The sequence below is a fragment of the Oncorhynchus tshawytscha genome, unplaced genomic scaffold (assembly GCF_018296145.1).
Source record: "Oncorhynchus tshawytscha isolate Ot180627B unplaced genomic scaffold, Otsh_v2.0 Un_contig_4859_pilon_pilon, whole genome shotgun sequence".
Taxonomy (NCBI): Eukaryota; Metazoa; Chordata; class Actinopteri; order Salmoniformes; family Salmonidae; genus Oncorhynchus; species Oncorhynchus tshawytscha.
The window spans coordinates 124,765-145,173 of NW_024609389.1; the positions used below are offsets into that span (position 1 = coordinate 124,765).

The 20,409-nt window shown below is 46.8% G+C and overlaps 1 protein-coding gene across 1 annotated transcript; it reads left to right on the forward strand.

The window, feature by feature from the left end:
* The first annotated feature begins 1,461 nt into the window (after positions 1–1,461).
* LOC112241841 (D(1) dopamine receptor-like) lies at positions 1,462–4,802 on the forward strand. The gene is made up of 3 exons (XM_024409867.2): positions 1,462–2,034; positions 2,278–3,100; positions 3,441–4,802. Exons 1-3 carry the CDS (start codon positions 1,777–1,779, stop codon positions 4,076–4,078), a joined length of 1,719 nt encoding a protein of 572 aa, XP_024265635.2. The 5' UTR covers positions 1,462–1,776; the 3' UTR covers positions 4,079–4,802.
* The last annotated feature ends 15,607 nt before the right edge of the window (positions 4,803–20,409 follow it).

Here is a 20,409-nt window from a genome sequence, read left to right on the forward strand (position 1 = left end):
TGGGTGGATTATCTTGGCCATCTATCAGGTGGGTGGATTATCTTGGCCATCTATCAGGTGGGTGGATTATCTTGGCCATCTATCAGGTGGGTGGATTATCTTGGCCATCTATCAGGTGGGTGGATTATCTTGGCCATCTATCAGGTGGGTGGATTATCTTGGCCATCTATCAGGTGGGTGGATTATCTTGGCAAAGGAGAAATGTTCACCAACAGGGATGTATTGAAATTTATGCATAACATGTAAGAGAAATAAGCTTCTTCTTTTTTTCTGCATATGGGAAATGTCTGTGATGTTTTCATTTTTAATTTCAGCTCATTTAACATGGGACCAAGGCGTAACATGTAGTGTTTATATTGTTGTTCCGAGTGGTGGAGGTTTCAGTAACAGTGGATTCAGCACCATGGACAGAGCCACTTCTCTACGCAGCAGACAGTAGAGCTAGAACAACCACGTCCGACTAGGTGGATTCAGCACCATGGACAGAGCCACTTCTCTACGCAGTAGACAGTAGAGCTAGAACAACCACGTTCGACTAGGTGGATTCAGCACCATGGACAGATCTACTTCTCTACGCAGTAGACAGTAGAGCTAGAACAACCACGTCCGACTCGGCTTATGATTTATTTCTGCACAATAAAATCATGCACTCTGGTCTGTGGTTTAAAGGCCTATGGGAAATTACAATAATCCTAATCTTTGAATTTAGAAATAGATAGTGCAGCCTGGTGTCAATCTCTAAATTATGAACAAATGGATTTATTGGATGGTTTGGCCACAACATTTATAAATGTACAAACATGAAATGTAAATTAGGTTTATATGCTACTAATACGTTGTTATGGATAATTAATATGCAAATTAAAACATTTAAGAAGAGACGCATAGCACACTATTTGCCTGTCTGTCTGTCTGTCTGTCTGTCTGTCTGTCTGTCTGTCTGTCTGTCTGTCTGTCTGTCTGTCTGTCTGTCTGTCTGTCTGTCTGTCTGTCTGTCTGTCTGTCTGTCTGTCTGTCTGTCTCTCTCTCTCTGTCCTCATGCGTTCTGTTGGTTCTGTAAAAGCGATTATCTCCAGCTGTTGGTGCACGTGGTTTCTAAAAGCAAAACACCGAAGAGCGCGCGGAGAGAGCGAGAGAGAGAGAGAGACAGAGAGAGAGAGAGCGATAGAGAGAGAGAGAGACAGAGAGAGAGAGAGCGATAGAGAGAGAGACAGAGAGAGAGAGAGCGATAGAGAGAGAGAGAGAGAGAGAGAGAGAGAGAGAGAGAGACAGAGAGAGAGAGAGAGAGAGAGAGAGAGAGAGAGAGAGAGAGAGAGAGAGAGAGAGAGAGAGAGAGAGAGACAGAGAGAGAGAGAGCGAGAGAGAGAGAGCGAGAGAGAGAGAGAGAGAGAGAGAGAGAGAGAGAGAGAGAGAGAGAGAGAGAGAGAGAGAGAGCATCACAGATAGTTTCTCATTCAGCTCAAGGAAGAAACAGCCCAGCCCCACATCGCGGTTTGAGTGACACAGATACCGGTGTACATTTACAGGTTTACAGCGGAAACGGAGTGAGAGATTGGAACCGAGAGGGATAGACAGGGAGAGGGAGAGATATAATGGAAAGAGTGGAGAAATAAATATTGGATTAATTCAAATAAAAATACACCAACGGAGGACTATTTTTTCGCCTCACATGAATGGGAACAGCGGGATACGATATGGAGTCTCGTGAGCTATTTTCTCAGTGTGTTTGATTGACACACTCTTCCCACCGCTGACCGTCTGACGGTGGAAGGGGCCATGCATAACGCGAGCCACCGCCTGGCAGAGAACCAGAGCGAGCCTCATCTGCCCGACACACACACGGATTTACCCGCCACTCGCGCGCTCGTCGGCTGCGTCCTCTCACTGATCATCCTCTGGACGTTACTGGGTAACTTCACGGTGTGCGCGGCGGTTCTGCGTTACCGGCACCTGCGCGCCAAAGTCACCAACATCTTCATCGTGTCCCTGGCGCTGTCGGACCTCCTCGTGGCGCTGCTCGTGATGCCGTGGAAGGTAACCGTCTTATAATCGATGGATTATATTTCATTGATTGAAAATGGATTGATAACAGATACGACTGCCTAGGATACGGATTTCAGTGTCTGTAATTTGTTGTGTCAGTTGTATTATTGTGGATTGACACTAAAAATAATCGTTCTTTCTCTCTATCTTTCTTTCTCTGTCTCTCTCCTTTTCTCTCTCTCTCTCTTACTCTCTCTCTCTCTCTCTCTCTCTCTTACTCTCTCTCTCTCCAAGGCGGCGGCAGAGGTGGCGGGGTTCTGGCCCTTCGGTGCGTTCTGTGACACCTGGGTGGCGAGCGACATCATGTGTTCCACGGCGTCCATCTTGAATCTGTGCATGATCAGTGTGGACCGCTACTGGGCGATATCCAGCCCGTTCCGTTACGAGAGGAGAATGAACCGCCGCGTGGCCTTTGTCATGGTCGGCGTGACCTGGACGGTCTCCGTGGTGATATCATTTGTGCCCGTTCAACTCCACTGGCACCGGGCTGCGATTACCGGAAACACCGGGAGCGGTGACGAATTTAACCGGGACGTTACCTGGTTTAACGTCAGTGGAGTGTATCAACTCCGCAGGGCCTCGGAGGAGGTGAACGGCTGGAACTGTGACTCAAGTCTGAGTCGGACCTACGCCATCTCCTCCTCGCTGATCAGTTTCTACATCCCCGTGGCGATCATGGTGGTCACCTACACACGGATCTACCGGATCGCCCAGGTCCAGATACGCAGGATATCCTCCCTGGAGCGAGCAGCAGAACACGCACAGAACTGCCGCTCGGACCCGCACGTGGATGTGGATGCAGATGGGCACGTGCACGCTTTCCACCATCGTCATCCTCCTCTTCGTTCTAAACACCGTTGTTCCATCTTTCACCAAACTACCAAATCCCCAAAACATCATCATCATCACCCTGATCTTCCTCCCCAACACCGGGCCCTGAGGTACTCCATTAGGAAGGAAACCAAGGTTCTGAAGACTCTGTCTGTCATCATGGGGGTCTTCGTCTTCTGCTGGTCCCCCTTCTTCATCCTCAACTGTGCCATGCCCTTCTGCCCAGGTAGGACTACTATGACCTTTCAACTCAAATACGTCAAGGTATTATTAGTTGCGACCTTGAAGGAACGTTCAGGTCGGCAACGTAATTCCCTTCAATAGTTTTTATCGATGACGTGTTTTCGGAGCCCCTTTGGTCCGAGCACAACAACCGTCCTGAACCTTAACCTTTTAACACTTCAGGTAACAGAAGTTGACATGACAGTTTCCTGTCCAGACAATATTTGAACTCTTGGTTAAAGCGCCAGAACACTACACAACTCTTTATGAAATATCACTGATCTGAGAGCAGGACCCCTTAGAAACACGATCCCTGTCTAACTCTCATGTTCCCCCACACACAGGTCCAGGTACAGCTTCTAGAACTGTGTCAGACCCCTCCTCCCAATCCTCCCACCTGTACTGTGTCAGTGAAACCACCTTCGACGTCTTCGTGTGGTTCGGTTGGAGCAACTCTTCCTTAAACCCCGTTATCTACGCCTTCAACACTGAGTTCCGCGAGGCGTTCCTCCGCTTGCTGGGTTGCCGTGGGGACAACGGGTGCTTTGGAGGCTGGACGACGAGCGCCACGCGCGTGGAGAGTGTTGTCTTGGCGAGCAACGACGCCACCGGGAAGGAGAAGAAGAACTCGCTCTTCACAACGGAGATGGGCGTGGCTTACGATACCGGCTGTGGGGCCGGTAGAGGTAGTGTCACATCTGGTGTAATCCGCGACCCGGTTAGAGGGAGGGTGCTACCGACACCGTTAACGGACCGTGGAGGAGCTGTAGAGGAGCCGCTGTGTGACTGTGAGGTGGACCCGGTTAGAGGGAGTGGGGACAGCGGGGCAGGTCTCTCTAGGACGCCACCGGCAACGTTAACGAACCGTAGAGGGACGATAACACAACCAGAGGCGGAGTGCGACTGTCCCACGGAGGATTGTAAAAGAGACATAGCGGACGAGGGACAACGGACTCAAATGATTCCCTCACAAACTTTCTGATGAACTTTCAAACTGTGCCAAACTGACCGTACCGTTGATGTCTGTAGTCGTTTCATTTCAAATGAATCCACAACCTGTATTGTCTCAGCTGTTAATGGATCACATGTATCCAGGAAATAGCTGTGACAGGTTTATCCAAAACATTCATTGGCCAATTTGATGAAAAAGCATTGAGGGTTGATTGAAACAGGGCCATTTTCCACCGATGCTCTAGGCTAAGGTTTCTCCAGCTCTCGTTCCTAAACCCACAAAAGCTCTGTAATATATTGTTGATCTGACCTGTTTTTATGGAAGTGGTCCTCAAGGAGAAAAGGATAGTAATAGTAATGGTAATGATAGTAATGATAGTAATGGTAGTAATGGTAAACAACCACATTGAAAAACACTGTTCTAGGCTGCCGTTGCATTAGGTCAATATCATTAGGTCAATATGAACTCCTGATTAGTGTAGGTCAATATCATTAGGTCAATATCATTAGGTCAATATCATTTGGTCAATATCAACTCCTGATTGGTGTAGGTCAATATCATTTGGTCAATATGAACTCCTGATTGGTGTAGGTCAATATCATTAGGTCAATATGAACTCCTGATTGGTGTAGGTCAATATCATTAGGTCAATATCATTTGGTCAATATCAACTCCTGATTGGTGTAGGTCAATATCATTAGGTCAATATCATTTGGTCAATATCAACTCCTGATTGGTGTAGGTCAATATCATTTGGTCAATATCAGTAGGTCAATATCATTAGGTCAATATCATTTGGTCAATATCAACTCCTGATTGGTGTAGGTCAATATCATTAGGTCAATATGAACTCCTGATTGGTGTAGGTCAATATCATTTGGTCAATATCAACTCCTGATTGGTGTAGGTCAATATCATTTGGTCAATATCAACTCCTGATTGGTGTAAGTCAATATCATTAGGTCAATATCAACTCCTGATTGGTCTAAGTCTGTCGAAGGGGATAGAATGTTAGAAGAGTAGAAAAGATCTTCCCTGAGCTGATCTAGATTTCTATTTCTACTGCCATGTCTCTCAACCGTCATTAACATCATATTTGTTCTGGACCTGTGGGCTTTATTTGTGGGGGAAGTGTGACACCGTCTGCATCTGCAATGTCACCCTCTTCCCTATGTAGTGCACTACTCTTGACCAGGGCCTATAGGGCTTTAGTGCACTACTCTTGACCAGGGCCTATAGGGCTTTAGTGCACTACTCTTGACCAGGGCCTATAGGGCTTTAGTGCACTACTCTTGACCAGGGCCTATAGGGCTGTAGTGCACTACTCTTGACCAGGGCCTATAGGGCTTTAGTGCACTACTCTTGACCAGGGCCTATAGGGCTTTAGTGCACTACTCTTGACCAGGGCCTATAGGGCTTTAGTGCACTACTCTTGACCAGGGCCTATAGGGCTGTAGTGCACTACTCTTGACCAAGGCCTATAGGGCTTTAGTGCACTACTCTTGACCAGGGCCTATAGGGCTGTAGTGCACTACTTTTGTCCAGGATCCAGTGGCACCCTATTCTCTATATAGTGTCCTTTGGGACACAGCCTCTGTATTTCTCAGATTATCAGGGATTATCTCTCCAGGCCCTGGGGATCTTGTGTGATGTCATGTCACGGTGACGATGATGATGTCCATCCTGGGTATTTCTAAGCATCTATTATACAGTAACAAAGTCTCACAGCCAGAGCTCCCTCTCTCTCTCTCTCCACACCTCTCCCTCCTCTCCATCTCTCTCCCACTTATTTTCCTCCCTCCTCTCCATCTCTCTCTCACTTATTTTCTTCTCCCCTCCCTCCCTCCCTCCCTCCCTCCCTCCCTCCCTCCCTCCCTCCCTCCCTCCCTCCCTCCCTCCCTCCCTCCCTCCCTCCCTTGACCCATCTCTACTCCACTCCTCTTAAACACGTCCTCTCTACTCTTCTCTCCCTTTCTCTCTCCCTCTCCTCTTATCCCTCTCTCATGCGAGTAAGAAATCACTAATTTGTTAATCACATCCTATCCCTGATTAGGGTTAGTGTGACCTGCCTCATGCATGGTTGGCAGAGAGGGACAAACTGAATCTTCATGAATGACTGGCTTGAATTGTCAGTTTGACCACACAATTTATTTTCGTAGTGAGCCAAAATGTATCGCTTTAAACCCAAAGTTGCAAAGGAAAAACACATCACCAGATTCACAGGGAATACATGACATAGTATGGAGATGCAATACTCCAAGCCGCAGCTTCATACTACTCGTCCAACATAGAGAAACTGATGCTGTATACTGGTTGTTGAGGTGAATTGGCATGGGGTATGAGAGGTCCGTGGGTGGCTTTTGGATTGTCTTACTCATTGATAGGAAGACGTTTGGTCCAAATCAGATGTTGGGTACTATATTTACTGAATATTATCTGAATCCTATAAATTAAAATGACCAATTTGGATCAGATCAATTCAATTCATTTTCTCAAATAGTATTTGAACCCAGGTTGCTTATTGTAGCCCGTGAAGGTTGGTTGGAATGGCTCTGCATGCCGGTTTCCTGAATCAAATCTCTCCCATCCATAACCTAACATGCAGAATGTGTGTATATGCTTGCCTCTGACTAAAAGCTAAGCCCAGAGAGAGAGTGTCTGTGTATCTGTGTTTAAGAGTGAAAGAGAGAGAGAGAGAAAGAGTGAGAAAAAGAGAGAGGAAGAGTGAGAGAGAGAGAGAGAGAGAGAGAGAGAGAAAAAAATTGAGAGAGAGAGGGTGAACTGGAGAGAGCGAGAGAGGCAGAGAAATGGAGAGACAGAGACAGAGAGCGACATAGATGGTGTGTTAGTTGCGTAACCTCCCTCCTCTCTCTGCCTCCCTACCACCTCTAGGTTCTCTCCCTGGACTGTTAACCTGTCATCATGTGTTTGGTCCCTGATTGGTGGAAAGCTAAGCAGCAGGCTGTTAGTGTTTTTCCTCTTCTGTTCTTTTTATTTATATTTTGTTGTTGTTGTGAATTCCCTATATAGTGCACTACTTTAGACCAGGACCCTATGGCACACTATTCCCTATATAGTGCACTACTTTAGACCAGGACCCTATGGCACACTATTCCCTATATAGTGCACTACTTTAGACCAGGACCCTATGGCACCCTATTCCCTATATAGTGCACTACTTTAGACCAGGACCCTATGGCACACTATTCCCTATATAGTGCACTACTTTAGACCAGGACCCTATGGCACCCTATTCCCTATATAGTGCACTACTTTAGACCAGGACCCTATGGCACCCTATTCCCTATATAGTGCACTATTTTAGACCAGGACCCTATGGCACACTATTCCCTATATAGTGCACTACTTTAGACCAGGACCCTATGGCACCCTATTCCCTATATAGTGCACTAATTTAGACCAGGACCCTATGGCACACTATTCCCTATATAGTGCACTACTTTAGACCAGGACCCTATGGCACCCTATTCCCTATATAGTGCACTACTTTAGACCAGGACCCTATGGCACCCTATTCCCTATATAGTGCACTACTTTAGACCAGGACCCTATGGCACCCTATTCACTAAATAGTGCACTACTTTTGACCAGGGTCATTTGGGACATACTGAGTCATACTGATGTAGGATCGTAATTTGATCACCCTGTTGCAGGAGAACTTTCCTGCTATGCAAGAAACTTTAAATGTGTAGTGCATTTTAGGTTAAAAAGGCTTCTGAAGTTTGCAATTTCCACATTGAAATTTCAAACTTGATTTTTCCATCCAAAATGTCCATTAATTGTAATCCACATTTCCTGTTGCTGCAGGATTAATTTCCTGCTGTAAGCAAACTGGCTCAAATTTAGATCCTACATCTGTATGAAACAAGGTCAATGTGATGTACTGTGAACAGGACAGGAAAGGTCTTTGAGGGAGATAGGGGAGAGGGGAGAGGGAGAGGGAGAGGGAGGAGGGGAGAGGGAGAGGGGAGGGGAGAGGGGAGGGTTGAGAGGAGAGAGGGAGAGGGAGAGGGGAGAGGGGAAGAGGGAGGGGAGAGGGAAAGTGAGAGAGGGAGAGGGGGAGAGGGGAGGGAGAGGGAGAGAGGGATGTGGGAGAGATGGATGGAGAGAGAAACAAAAACAGAGATTGAGGGACAGGCAGACAATGATAGAAAGGGACACAAAGAGAGACAGAAAGAGAGACAGAAAGAGAGACAGAAAGAGAGACACAAAGAGAGACACAAAGAGAGACAGAGAGAGAGACAGAAAGAGAGACACAAAGAGAGACAGAAAGAGAGACAGAAAGAGAGACACAAAGAGAGACACAAAGAGAGACAGAGAGAGAGACAGAAAGAGAGACACAAAGAGAGACACAAAGAGAGACAGAGAGAGAGACAGAAAGAGAGACAGAGAGAGAGACAGAAAGAGAGACAGAAAGAGAGACACAAAGAGAGACACAAAGAGAGACAGAGAGAGAGACAGAAAGAGAGACACAAAGAGAGACACAAAGAGAGACAGAAGAGAGACAGAAAGAGAGACACAAAGAGAGACACAAAGAGAGACAGAAAGAGAGACAGAAAGAGAGACACAAAGAGAGACACAAAGAGAGACAGAAAGAGAGACACAAAGAGAGACACAAAGAGAGACAGAAAGAGAGACAGAAAGAGAGACAGAAAGAGAGACAAAGAGAGACAAAGAGAGACAGAAAGAGAGACACAAAGAGAGACACAAAGAGAGACAGAAAGAGAGACACAAAGAGAGACACAAAGAGAGACACAAAGAGAGACAGAAAGAGAGACACAAAGAGAGACACAAAGAGAGACACAAAGAGAGACACAAAGAGAGACACAAAGAGAGACAGAAAGAGAGACACAAAGAGAGACACAAAGAGAGACACAAAGAGAGACAAAGAGAGACAGAAAAGAGAGAAAGAGACAAAGAGAGACAGAAAGAGAGACACAAAGAGAAGAGAGAGACACAAAGAGAGACAGAAAGAGAGACAGAAAGAGAGACAGAAAGAGAGACACAAAGAGAGACACAAAGAGAGAAAGAGAGACAGAAAGAGAGACACAAAGAGAGACACAAAGAGAGACACAAAGAGAGACACAAAGAGAGACAGAGAGAGAGACACAAAGAGAGACAGAGAGAGAGACAGAAAGAGAGACAGAAAGAGAGACACAAAGAGAGACACAAAGAGAGACAGAAAGAGAGACACAAAGAGAGACACAAAGAGAGACAGAGAGAGAGACAGAAAGAGAGACACAAAGAGAGACACAAAGAGAGACAGCAAAGAGAGACAGAAAGAGAGACACAAAGAGAGACACAAAGAGAGACAGAAAGAGAGACACAAAGAGAGACACAAAGAGAGACACAAAGAGAGACACAAAGAGAGACACAAAGAGAGACACAAAGAGAGACACAAAGAGAGACAGAAAGAGAGACACAAAGAGAGACACAAAGAGAGACAGAGAGAGAGACAGAAAGAGAGACACAAAGAGAGACAGAAAGAGAGACAGAAAGAGAGACACAATGAGAGACACAAAGAGAGACAGAAAGAGAGACACAATGAGAGACAGAAAGAGAGACAGAAAGAGAGACACAAAGAGAGACACAAAGAGAGACAGAAAGAGAGACACAAAGAGAGACACAAAGAGAGACAGAAAGAGAGACACAAAGAGAGACACAAAGAGAGACAGAAAGAGAGACAGAAAGAGAGACACAAAGAGAGACAGAAAGAGAGACAGAAAGAGAGACACAAAGAGAGACAGAAAGAGAGACAGAAAGAGAGACAGAAAGAGAGACAGAAAGAGTGAGAGAAAGCACACATGGGAGTGTTTGACCTTCTAAGCCATGCTCCTGAGCCACAACACACTGGTACATCCTGGCACACCACTCTTCTGTAATGTATTCAATCAACACACCTCCAGGGTCTCAATAAAAATTCAACACACCTCCAGGGTCTCAATAAAAATTCAACACAGCTCCAGGGTCTCAATAAAACATGCAGTAACACAACAGCCAATGACTGTCCCCTTTCTTCTCCTTCCTATTATTGTCTCATCTAGTTACAGTGTTCTAGAATGGTGTTTGTGTCCAACATTCTGTAATAGAAGGCCAAGATCAAACGTCAAGGCCCACACACACATCTGACACAAATACAGTTAAAAGACCAAAATATTTATTTGAAGTAAATGTTATTTTTTTTATTGTGTATTATTATAATATATATATATATATATATATTTTACAAATGTTTAAATGTGTAAAGCTTTTGGCTGTAGTCCGTGTCAAATCCCTAATGTGTCGACTGACAGATCTACACATAATGTTGAATAGTTCACTGGCATAACTCAGTTTTACTGGATCCCCTCTGTTGTGCCAGAGCTTTGCTTTAGGTAATGGATCAATGTTTATTGGTAGGCCTATTTGGTGCTCATTTTCTCATGTTAAGCCTAATATTTCACCACGCGTTAGGAATACACGGTGTCGTAATAATGCCGTCTTTAGAACGCTGGCTGCTGGCAATAATGCATTTACTTGTTAAGTGATTAAAGTTGAAAATTCAAACATTGCATATTGTAAAATAAATGTTCGACGCAACAGCATACTAATCAGCAACCAACTGATTTATTTTAGTACAGTCCTGTACGGACTAAGAGCTGATAGCAGCGTTACCTGCACCGTCCTCGCGCCCTCTCCCAGCTTGGATAGAAAGTTTGTGCATAAAACCAATCTATTCATGCCAAATTATACAGTCAGCCCCCTCTCAAAACACTAGCTCACTAGGGTTTATTTCATTATGCAGTGTACTATCTATAGCTATATATCATATTTAGCTGCTATTTCTAGACATTTTTTAATTAAAATTACATATCAAATAGCCAATAGACAACGAGGATGAATTCAGACACTATTTATTATTGAGCGGTTTTGTCTGGTGAATAGCCTACACAAATGGGGGACTGCCCTGAGGGACTCCCCTGAGGGACTCCCCTGAGGGACTCCCCTTGTGCTGGCTTGCCATTTGACAAATACAAATAATGTTGCTCTTTTGTCCATAATAATGTCATTGTAAGTAGCCGACCCGTATCAGGCCACCATGTGACTGTTTAAGGGTCGTTCTACCAATTCAGGCCTTCATGTAGCTGTTTAAGGGTCGTTCTACCAAATCAGGCCTTCATGTAGCTGTTTAAGGGTCGTTCTACCAATTCAGGCCTTCATGTAGCTGTTTAAGGGTCGTTCCACCAATTCAGGCCTTCATGCAGCTGTTTAAGGGTCGTTCCACCAATTCAGGCCTTCATGCAGCTGTTTAAGGGTCGTTCCACCAATTCAGGCCTTCATGCAGCTGTTTAAGGGTCGTTCCACCAATTCAGGCCTTCATGCAGCTGTTTAAGGGTCGTTCTACCAATTCAGGCCTTCATGCAGCTGTTTAAGGGTCGTTCCACCAATTCAGGCCTTCATGCAGCTGTTTAAGGGTCGTTCCACCAATTCAGGCCTTCATGCAGCTGTTTAAGGGTCGTTCCACCAATTCAGGCCTTCATGCAGCTGTTTAAGGGTCGTTCCACCAATTCAGGCCTTCATGCAGCTGTTTAAGGGTCGTTCCACCAATTCAGGCCTTCATGCAGCTGTTTAAGGGTCGTTCCACCAATTCAGGCCTTCATGCAGCTGTTTAAGGGTCGTTCCACCAATTCAGGCCTTCATGCAGCTGTTTAAGGGTCGTTCCACCAATTCATGTATTATGTATTTGTAAAGTTTATTTCTCTAAAGACTTCTAAAGACACAGGTCTCATGCAAATGAGAAGGTCTCAGTCAACTAACCTGGTAAAATAACGGATGAATAAATAGAAAACATAGCACCCTATTGGCCTGGTCAAAAGTAGTGCATGACAGCCCTATTGGCCTGGTCAAAAGTAGTGCACGACAGCCCTATAGGCCCTGGTCAAAAGTAGTGCACGACAGCCCAATAGGCCCTGGTCAAAAGTAGTGCACGACAGCCCTATTGGCCCTGACCAAAAGTAGTGCACGACAGCCCTATTGGCCTGGTCAAAAGTAGTGCATGACAGCCCTATTGGCCTGGTCAAAAGTAGTGCATGACAGCCCTATTGGCCCTGGTCAAAAGTAGTGCATGACAGCCCTATTGGCCCTGGTCAAAAGTAGTGCACGACAGCCCTATAGGCCCTGGTCAAAAGTAGTGCACGACAGCCCAATAGGCCCTGGTCAAAAGTAGTGCACGACAGCCCTATTGGCCCTGCCCAAAAGTAGTGCACGACAGCCCAATTGGCCCTGGTCAAAAGTAGTGCACGACAGCCCTATAGGCCCTGGTCAAAAGTAGTGCACGACAGCCCAATAGGCCCTGGTCAAAAGTAGTGCACGACAGCCCTATTGGCCCTGACCAAAAGTAGTGCACGACAGCCCAATAGGCCCTGACCAAAAGTAGTGCACTACACCCCAATAGGCTACATAGGGAATAGGGTGCCATTTCAGGTGCAGACGGTGTCTGCCTAATGACTGTCCTTATTTCATATCCTTCATTCCCTTCGGTTCTAGTTCCATTACTGCTTAGGGAAGCTTTTAACTGGAGCACACCTCCACCCATTTCCTGCCACTTGGGTGTGCGACGGCCAAATGTGCCCTGAAGGGCAGCAGGTGCTGCAGATAATGGTTCCCGTGGGAACTGTTAATTGGTTTTAAATGTCTGGGGTGTGTGACAGGGTTAAATTGAGAAGTAAGTACACATGTCAGAAAGGAGGGAGGGTTTGTCAACTGAGAGAGAGAGAGAGAGAGAGAGAGAGAGAGAGAGAGAGAGAGAGAGAGAGAGAGAGAGAGAGAGAGAGAGAGAGAGAGAGAGAGAGAGAGAGAGAGAGAGAGAGAGAGAGAGAGAGAGAGAGAGAGAGACAGAGAGAGAGAGAGAGAGAGAGAGAGAGAGAGAGAGAGAGAGAGAGAGAGAGAGAGAGAGAGGTGTACAATATTTATCATGATGAACTGTGGAAAGTTAATGTGAATACACGTTTAAGATATACAATATCCTTGAGTGTCTTTATGTGTGAGAGGTAGTTTAAGACTAGCCTGGAGAAATCCCGTCTGTTTGTGCTAACTTTCCACTCCTTGTCACATTCAATGAGTAGAATGTTAGCACAAACAGACTAGATTTCTCCAGGCTAGCCTGAGACTTGTCAGGTCAAACCAATGGTAGACTTCCTCCCCGACTAGACGTCCAATGTGCAGGCATTGCATTGCATCAATCAATGGGTGCTTGCCACGTCATCAATCGTGCAGTCGGGTATCCGATTGCTCTGTTATATGATGTGGTTAGCGGATATGTCACATGTCTATCCAGGCCATTGTGAGATCTGGCTTCTGGGCAGGAACTCCACCATTATGGTGTCCGCTCATCATTAGGCTTAATGACTTTCGCCTGGTCAGTTCGTTCAGATCTGTCCAATGAAATAGGTGATGTAATATTGATCCAGGTTAAGGAGAGTAGACAAGCAGAGACCGAGGAGATGTAATATTGATCCAGATTAAGGAGAGTAGACAAGCAGAGACCGAGGGGATGTAATATTGATTTTAATTTATAGGATTCAGGTAATATTCAGTAAATATAGTACGCAATATCTGATTTGGACCAAACGTCTTCCTATCAATGAGTAAGACAATCCAAAAGCCACCCATGGACCCCTCATACCCCATGCCAATTCACCTCAACAACCAGTATACAGCATCAGTTTCTCTATGTTGGACAAGTAGTATGAAGCTGCGGCTTGGAGTATTGCATCTCCATACTATGTCATGTATTCCCTGTGAATCTGGTGATGTGTTTTTCTCCCTCTGTTCAGAGAAATGTGTAACTGAAGTAGCCTGCATTAAAGTAGTGTGAATGTACGAGGTTATGACAACTAGATGCAGCCGTTCCTGTGTTTTTTAAATAGATCACGTTTCCTTTGCAACTATGTTGGACGAGTAGTATGAAGCTGCGGCTTGGAGTAATGCATCTCCATACTATGTCATGTATTCCCTGTGAATCTGGTGATGTGTTTTTCCTTTGCAACTTTGGGTTTAAAGCGATACATTTTGGCTCATTACGAAAGTGGTCAAACTCACAATTCAAGCCAGTCATTCATGAAGATTCAGTTTGTCCCTCTCTGCCAACCATGCATGAGGCAGGTCACACTAACCCTAATCAGGGATAGGATGTGATTAACAAATTAGTGATTTCTTACTCGCATGAGAGAGGGATAAGAGGAGAGGGAGAGAGAAAGGGAGAGAAGAGTAGAGAGGACGTGTTTAAGAGGAGTGGAGTAGAGATGGGACAAGGGAGGGAGGGAGGGGGAGGGAGGGAGGGAGGGAGGGAGGGAGGGAGGGAGGGAGGGAGGGAGGGAGGGGAAAATAAGTGAGATTCCGACGAGCCCGACGTGAAGGACATACTGCTTTCCCGGGAACAGAAAAAGAAGGCGATTGAATAAACCTCCTCTGCCTTTCGTTCTCCTAGCTAACGTGCAATCATTGGAAAATAAAATTGACGACCGAAGAGGAAGATTAAACTACCAATGGGACATTAAAACGGTCATGTCTTATGTTTCACAGAGTCGTGGCTGAATGACGACACTATCAACATACAGCTGGTTGGTTATACACTGCACCAGCAGGACAGAACAGCGGCGTCTGGTAAGACAAAGGGTGGCAGACTATGCATATATGTAAACAACAGCTGGTGCACGATATCTAAGGAAGTCTCGAGGTTTAGCTCGCCCGAGGTAGAGTAGCTCATGTTAAGCTGTAGACCACACTATCTACCTAGAGAGTTTTCGTCTGTATTTGTTTGTAGCTGTTTACATACCACCACAGACCGATGCTGGCACTAAGACCGCAATCAATGAGTTGTATTCCGTCATAAGCAAACAAGAAAACGCTCATCCAGAGGCAGCGCTCCTAGTGGCCGGGGACATTAATGCAGGGAAACTTAAATCCGTTTTACCTCATTTCTATCAGCATGTTAAATGTGGAACCAGAAGGGAAAAGCTCTAGACCACTTTTACTCTACACACAGAGACGCGTACAAAACTCTAGACCACCTGTCCTCTACACACAGAGACACGTACAAAGCTCTAGACCACCTGTCCTCTACACACAGAGACACGTACAAAGCTCTAGACCACCTGTCCTCTACACACAGAGACACGTACAAAGCTCTAGACCACCTGTCCTCTACACACAGAGACACGTACAAAGCTCTAGACCACCTGTCCTCTACTCACAGAGACACGTACAAAGCTCTAGACCACCTGTCCTCTACACACAGAGACACGTACAAAGCTCTAGACCACCTGTCCTCCACACACAGAGACACGTACAAAGCTCTAGACCACCTGTCCTCCACACACAGAGACACGTACAAAGCTCTAGACCACTTTTACTCTACACACAGAGACACGTACAAAGCTCTAGACCACCTGTCCTCTACACACAGAGACACGTACAAAGCTCTAGACCACCTGTCCTCTACACACAGAGACGCATACAAAGCTCTCCCTCACCCTCTATTTGGAAAATCTGACCGTAACTCTATCCTCCTGATTCTTGCTTATAAGCAACAATTAAAGCAGGAAGCACCAGTGACCCGGTCAATGAAAAATTGGTCGGATGAAGCAGATGCCAAGCTACAGGACTGTTTTTCTAGCATGTTCCGGGATTCTTCCGATGCCATTGAGGAGTACACCACATCAGTCACTGGCTTCATCAATAATTACATCGATGACGTCGTCTCCACAGTGACCGTACGTACATACCCCAACCAGAAGCCATGGATTACAGACAACATCCTCACTGAGCTAAAGGCCAGAGCTGCCGCTTTCAAGGAGCGGGATTCTAACCCGGAAGCTTACAAGAATTCCCGCTATGCCCTCCGACGAACCATCAAACAGGCAAAGCGTCAATACAGGACTAAGGTCAAGTCGTACTACACCGGCTCCACCGCACGTCGCATGTGGCAGGGCTTGCAGACCATTACAGACTACAAGGGGAAGCACAGCCGAGAGCTGCCCAGTGACACAAGCCTACCAGACGAGCTGAACTACATCTATGCTCGCATCGAGGCAAATTATTACACGGAGTGAAACAGGGGAACCCAAGAGCAGATTCTGACGAGGACACTGGGATGAAGTAACCAAGGTATTTATTTACACAGGGGGAGATGGAGACTGGGATGAAGTAACCAAGGTATTTATAGAAACACAGGGGGAAGATGGAGACTGGGATGAAGTAACCAAGGTATTTATAGAAACACAGGGGGGAGATGAGACTGGGATGAAGTAACAAAGGTATTTATAGAACCACAGGGCGAAGATGAGACTGGGATGAAGTAACCAAGGTATTTAACACAGGGGGAAGATGGAGACTGGGATGAAATAACCAAGGTATTCAACACAGGGGGAAGATGGAGACTGGGATGAAGTAACCAAGGTATTTATTGAAACACAGGGGTAGATGAGACTGGGATGAAGTAACCAAGGTATTTAACACAGGGGGAGATGGAGACTGGGATGAAATAACCAAGGTATTTAACACAGGGGGAAGATGGAGACTGGGATGACGTAACCAAGGTATTTATTGAAACACAGGGGTAGATGAGACTGGGATGAAGTAACCAAGGTATTTATTATAGAAACGCAGGGTGAAGATGGAGTGCAGGTCAGGGGAAGCTCGGGTGGGTTGCAAGAAACCAGGTGTGGAGGCTGAGGCTGGAGTGAGAGGGGTTGGGACAGGGTAGGCAGGTGCTGAGACTGGAGTAAGAGGGGTTGGGACAGGGTAAGCAGGTGCTGAGACTGGAGTGAGAGGGGTTGGGACAGGGTAACCAGGTCTGGAGTGGAATCCAAGGGATTAGTAGAGTGGGGAATCCAGGACAGAGTAGCAGGATGACGAGACGTGTAACTGGAGACAGGGACCAGAGTCAGAGCGGGCAGAACTGTAGCGGAGAGGAAAACAGCATCAGGCAGGGAAAACAGGCACAACAGGATCTCACAGTAACAAACGGCTAGAGGCATAGACTGACTGAGCAGAGATTACGATCTGGCAGCGTGGAAGTGGCAGGGCTGAGTATTTGTAGAGGTCTTGATTACGGAAGAGGTTGCAGCTGGTGGGGATCTGCTCTGACTTCAGCACACCTGTCTCTGCCCACACAATCACACAGAGAGAGAGAGAGAGAGAGAACTCTGGGGGAGTGTGGCAGATCAAGGAGAAACAGGATGAGCAGTAGAGGGCGTGGCAAGAGCAGATGTAACACAAATAACACTGAAACATGCATGAGGGCACCAGCTGTTCCGGACGACTGTGTGATCACGCTCTCCGCAGCCAATGTGAGTAAGACCATTAAACAGGTCAACATTCACAAGGCCACAGGGCCAGATGGATTACTAGGACGTGTACTACAAGCATGCACTGACCAACTGGCAAGTGTCTTCACTGACATTTTCAACCACTCCCTGTCCGAGTATGTCATACCAACATATTTTTAAGCAGACCACCATAGTTCCTGTGCACAAGAACACAAGGTAACCTGCCTAAATGACTACCGACCCGTAGCACTCACGTCTGTAGCCATGAAGTGATTTGAAAGGCTGGTCATGGCTCACATCAACACCATTATCCCAGAAACACTACACCCACTCCAATTTGCATACCGCACTAACAGATCCACAGATGACGCAATCTCTATTGCACTCCACACTGTCCTTTCCATCTGGACAAAAGGAACACCTATTTGAGAATGCTATTCATGGACAACAGCTCAGCTTTCAACACCGTAGTGCCCTCAAAGCTCATCAATAAGCCAAGGACCCTGGGACTAAACACCTCCCTCTGCAACTGGGTCCTGGACTTCCTCACGGGCCACCCCCAGGTGGTAAGGTTAGGTAACAACACATCCCCCACACTGATCCTCAACACAGGGGCCCCTCAGGGGTGCATGCTCAGTCCACTCCTGTACTCCCTGTTCACTCACGACTGCGTGAACAGGCATGACCCCAACACCATCCTTAAGTTGGCTGATGACACAACAGTGGTAGGCCTGTTCACCGACATCGATGAGACAGCCTATAAGGAGGATGCCAGAGACCTGGCCGTTTGGTGCCAGGACAACAACCTCTCCCTCAACATGATCAAGACAAAGGAGACACTTGTGGACTACAGGAAAAGGAGAACTGAGGAGGACCCATTCTCATCGACGGGGCTGTAGTGGAGCAGGTTAAGAGCTACAAGTTCTTTGGTCTCCACATCACAAACAAACTATCATGGTCCAATCACACAAGACAGTCGTGAAGAGGGCACGACAAAACCTTTTCCCCCTCAGGAGACTGAAAAGATTTGACATGGGTCCTAAGAATCTCAAAAGCTTCTACAGCTGCACCACTGAGAGAGTTGCATCACCGCCTGCTATGGCAACTGCTCGGCCTCCGAACAGAAGGCACTACAGAAGGTAGTGCGTACAGCCCAGTACATCACTGGGGCCAAGCTCCCTGCATCCAGGACCTCTATACCAGGTGGTGGTGTAGACCACCTGTACATCACTGGGGCCCAGCTCCCTGCATCCAGGACCTCTATACCAGGTGGTGGTGTAGACCACCTGTACATCACTGGGGCCCAGCTCCCTGCATCCAGGACCTCTATACCAGGTGGTGGTGTAGACCACCTGTACATCACTGGGGCCCAGCTCCCTGCCATCCAGGACCTCTATACCAGGTGGTGGTGTAGACCACCTGTACATCACTGGGGCCCAGCTCCCTGCCATCCAGGACCTCTATACCAGGTGGTGGTGTAGACCACCTGTACATCACTGGGGCCCAGCTCCCTGCCATCCAGGACCTCTATACCAGGTGGTGGTGTAGACCACCTGTACATCACTGGGGCCCAGCTCCCTGCCATCCAGGACCTCTATACCAGGTGGTGGTGTAGACCACCTGTACATCACTGGGGTCCAGCTCCCTGCCATCCAGGACCTCTATACCAGGTGGTGGTGTAGACCACCTGTACATCACTGGGGCCCAGCTCCCTGCCATCCAGGACCTCTATACCAGGTGGTGGTGTAGACCACCTGTACATCACTGGGGCTCAGCTCCCTGCCATCCAGGACCTCTATACCAGGTGGTGGTGTAGACCGCCCAGTATAACACTGGGGCCCAGCTCCCTGCCATCCAGGACCTCTATACCAGGTGGTGGTGTAGACCACCTGTACATCACTGGGGCCCAGCTCCCTGCCATCCAGGACCTCTATACCAGGTGGTGGTGTAGACCACCTGTACATCACTGGGGTCCAGCTCCCTGCCATCCAGGACCTCTATACCAGGTGGTGGTGTAGACCACCTGTACATCACTGGGGCCCAGCTCCCTGCCATCCAGGACCTCTATACCAGGTGGTGGTGTAGACCACCTGTACATCACTGGGGCCCAGCTCCCTGCCATCCAGGACCTCTATACCAGGTGGTGGTGTAGACCACCTGTACATCACTGGGGCCCAGCTCCCTGCCATCCAGGACCTCTATACCAGGGCTGTTAGAAGTACATCAGGCCCTGCCATCCAAAAATTGTAAAAGACTCCAGGACCTTTATAATCCAGACTGTTCTGTGTAGACCACCGCACACTGGGGCCCAGCGGTACCGGAGCGCCAAGTCTCCAGGTCCATAGAGGCTTCTAAACATTACATCTGGGGCCCAGCCCCCATCCAGGACCCATACCAGGTGGTGGTGTAACATCTAATCAAACCCTCTGATTACATCTGTGTTGTTGTAGTTGATAACACTCTGATTACATCTGTGATGTTGTAGTTGATAACCCTCTGATTACATCTGTGATGTTGTAGTTGATAACCCTCTGATTACATCTGTGATGTTGTAGTTGATAACACTCTGATTACATCTGTGATGTTGTAGTTGATAACCCTCTGATTACATCTGTGATGTTGTAGTTGATAACACTCTGATTACATCTGTGATGTTGTAGTTGATAACACTCTGATTACATCTGTGATGTTGTAGTTGATAACCCTCTGATTACATCTGTGATGTTGTAGTTGATAACCCTCTGATTACATCTGTGATGTTGTAGTTGATAACCCTCTGATTACATCTGTGATGTTGTAGTTGATAACACTCTGATTACATCTGTGATGTTGTAGTTGATAACCCTCTGATTACATCTGTGATGTTGTAGTTGATAACACTCTGATTACATCTGTGATGTTGTAGTTGATAACCCTCTGATTACATCTGTGTTGTTGTAGTTGATAACACTCTGATTACATCTGTGATGTTGTAGTTGATAACCTCTGATTACATCTGTGATGTTGTAGTTGATAACACTCTGATTACAT

What these genes read in the sequence shown, in the direction of transcription:
- LOC112241841 (XM_024409867.2), top strand. Translation starts at nt 1,777, where the DNA reads ATGCATAACGCGAGCCACCGCCTGGCAGAGAACCAGAGCGAGCCTCAT. An exon ending in TGCTCGTGATGCCGTGGAAG is followed by an intron (nt 2,035 to 2,277) that starts GTAACCGTCTTA and finishes TCTCTCTCCAAG; the next exon opens with GCGGCGGCAGAGGTGGCGGG. An exon ending in TGCCATGCCCTTCTGCCCAG is followed by an intron (nt 3,101 to 3,440) that starts GTAGGACTACTA and finishes CCCCACACACAG; the next exon opens with GTCCAGGTACAGCTTCTAGA.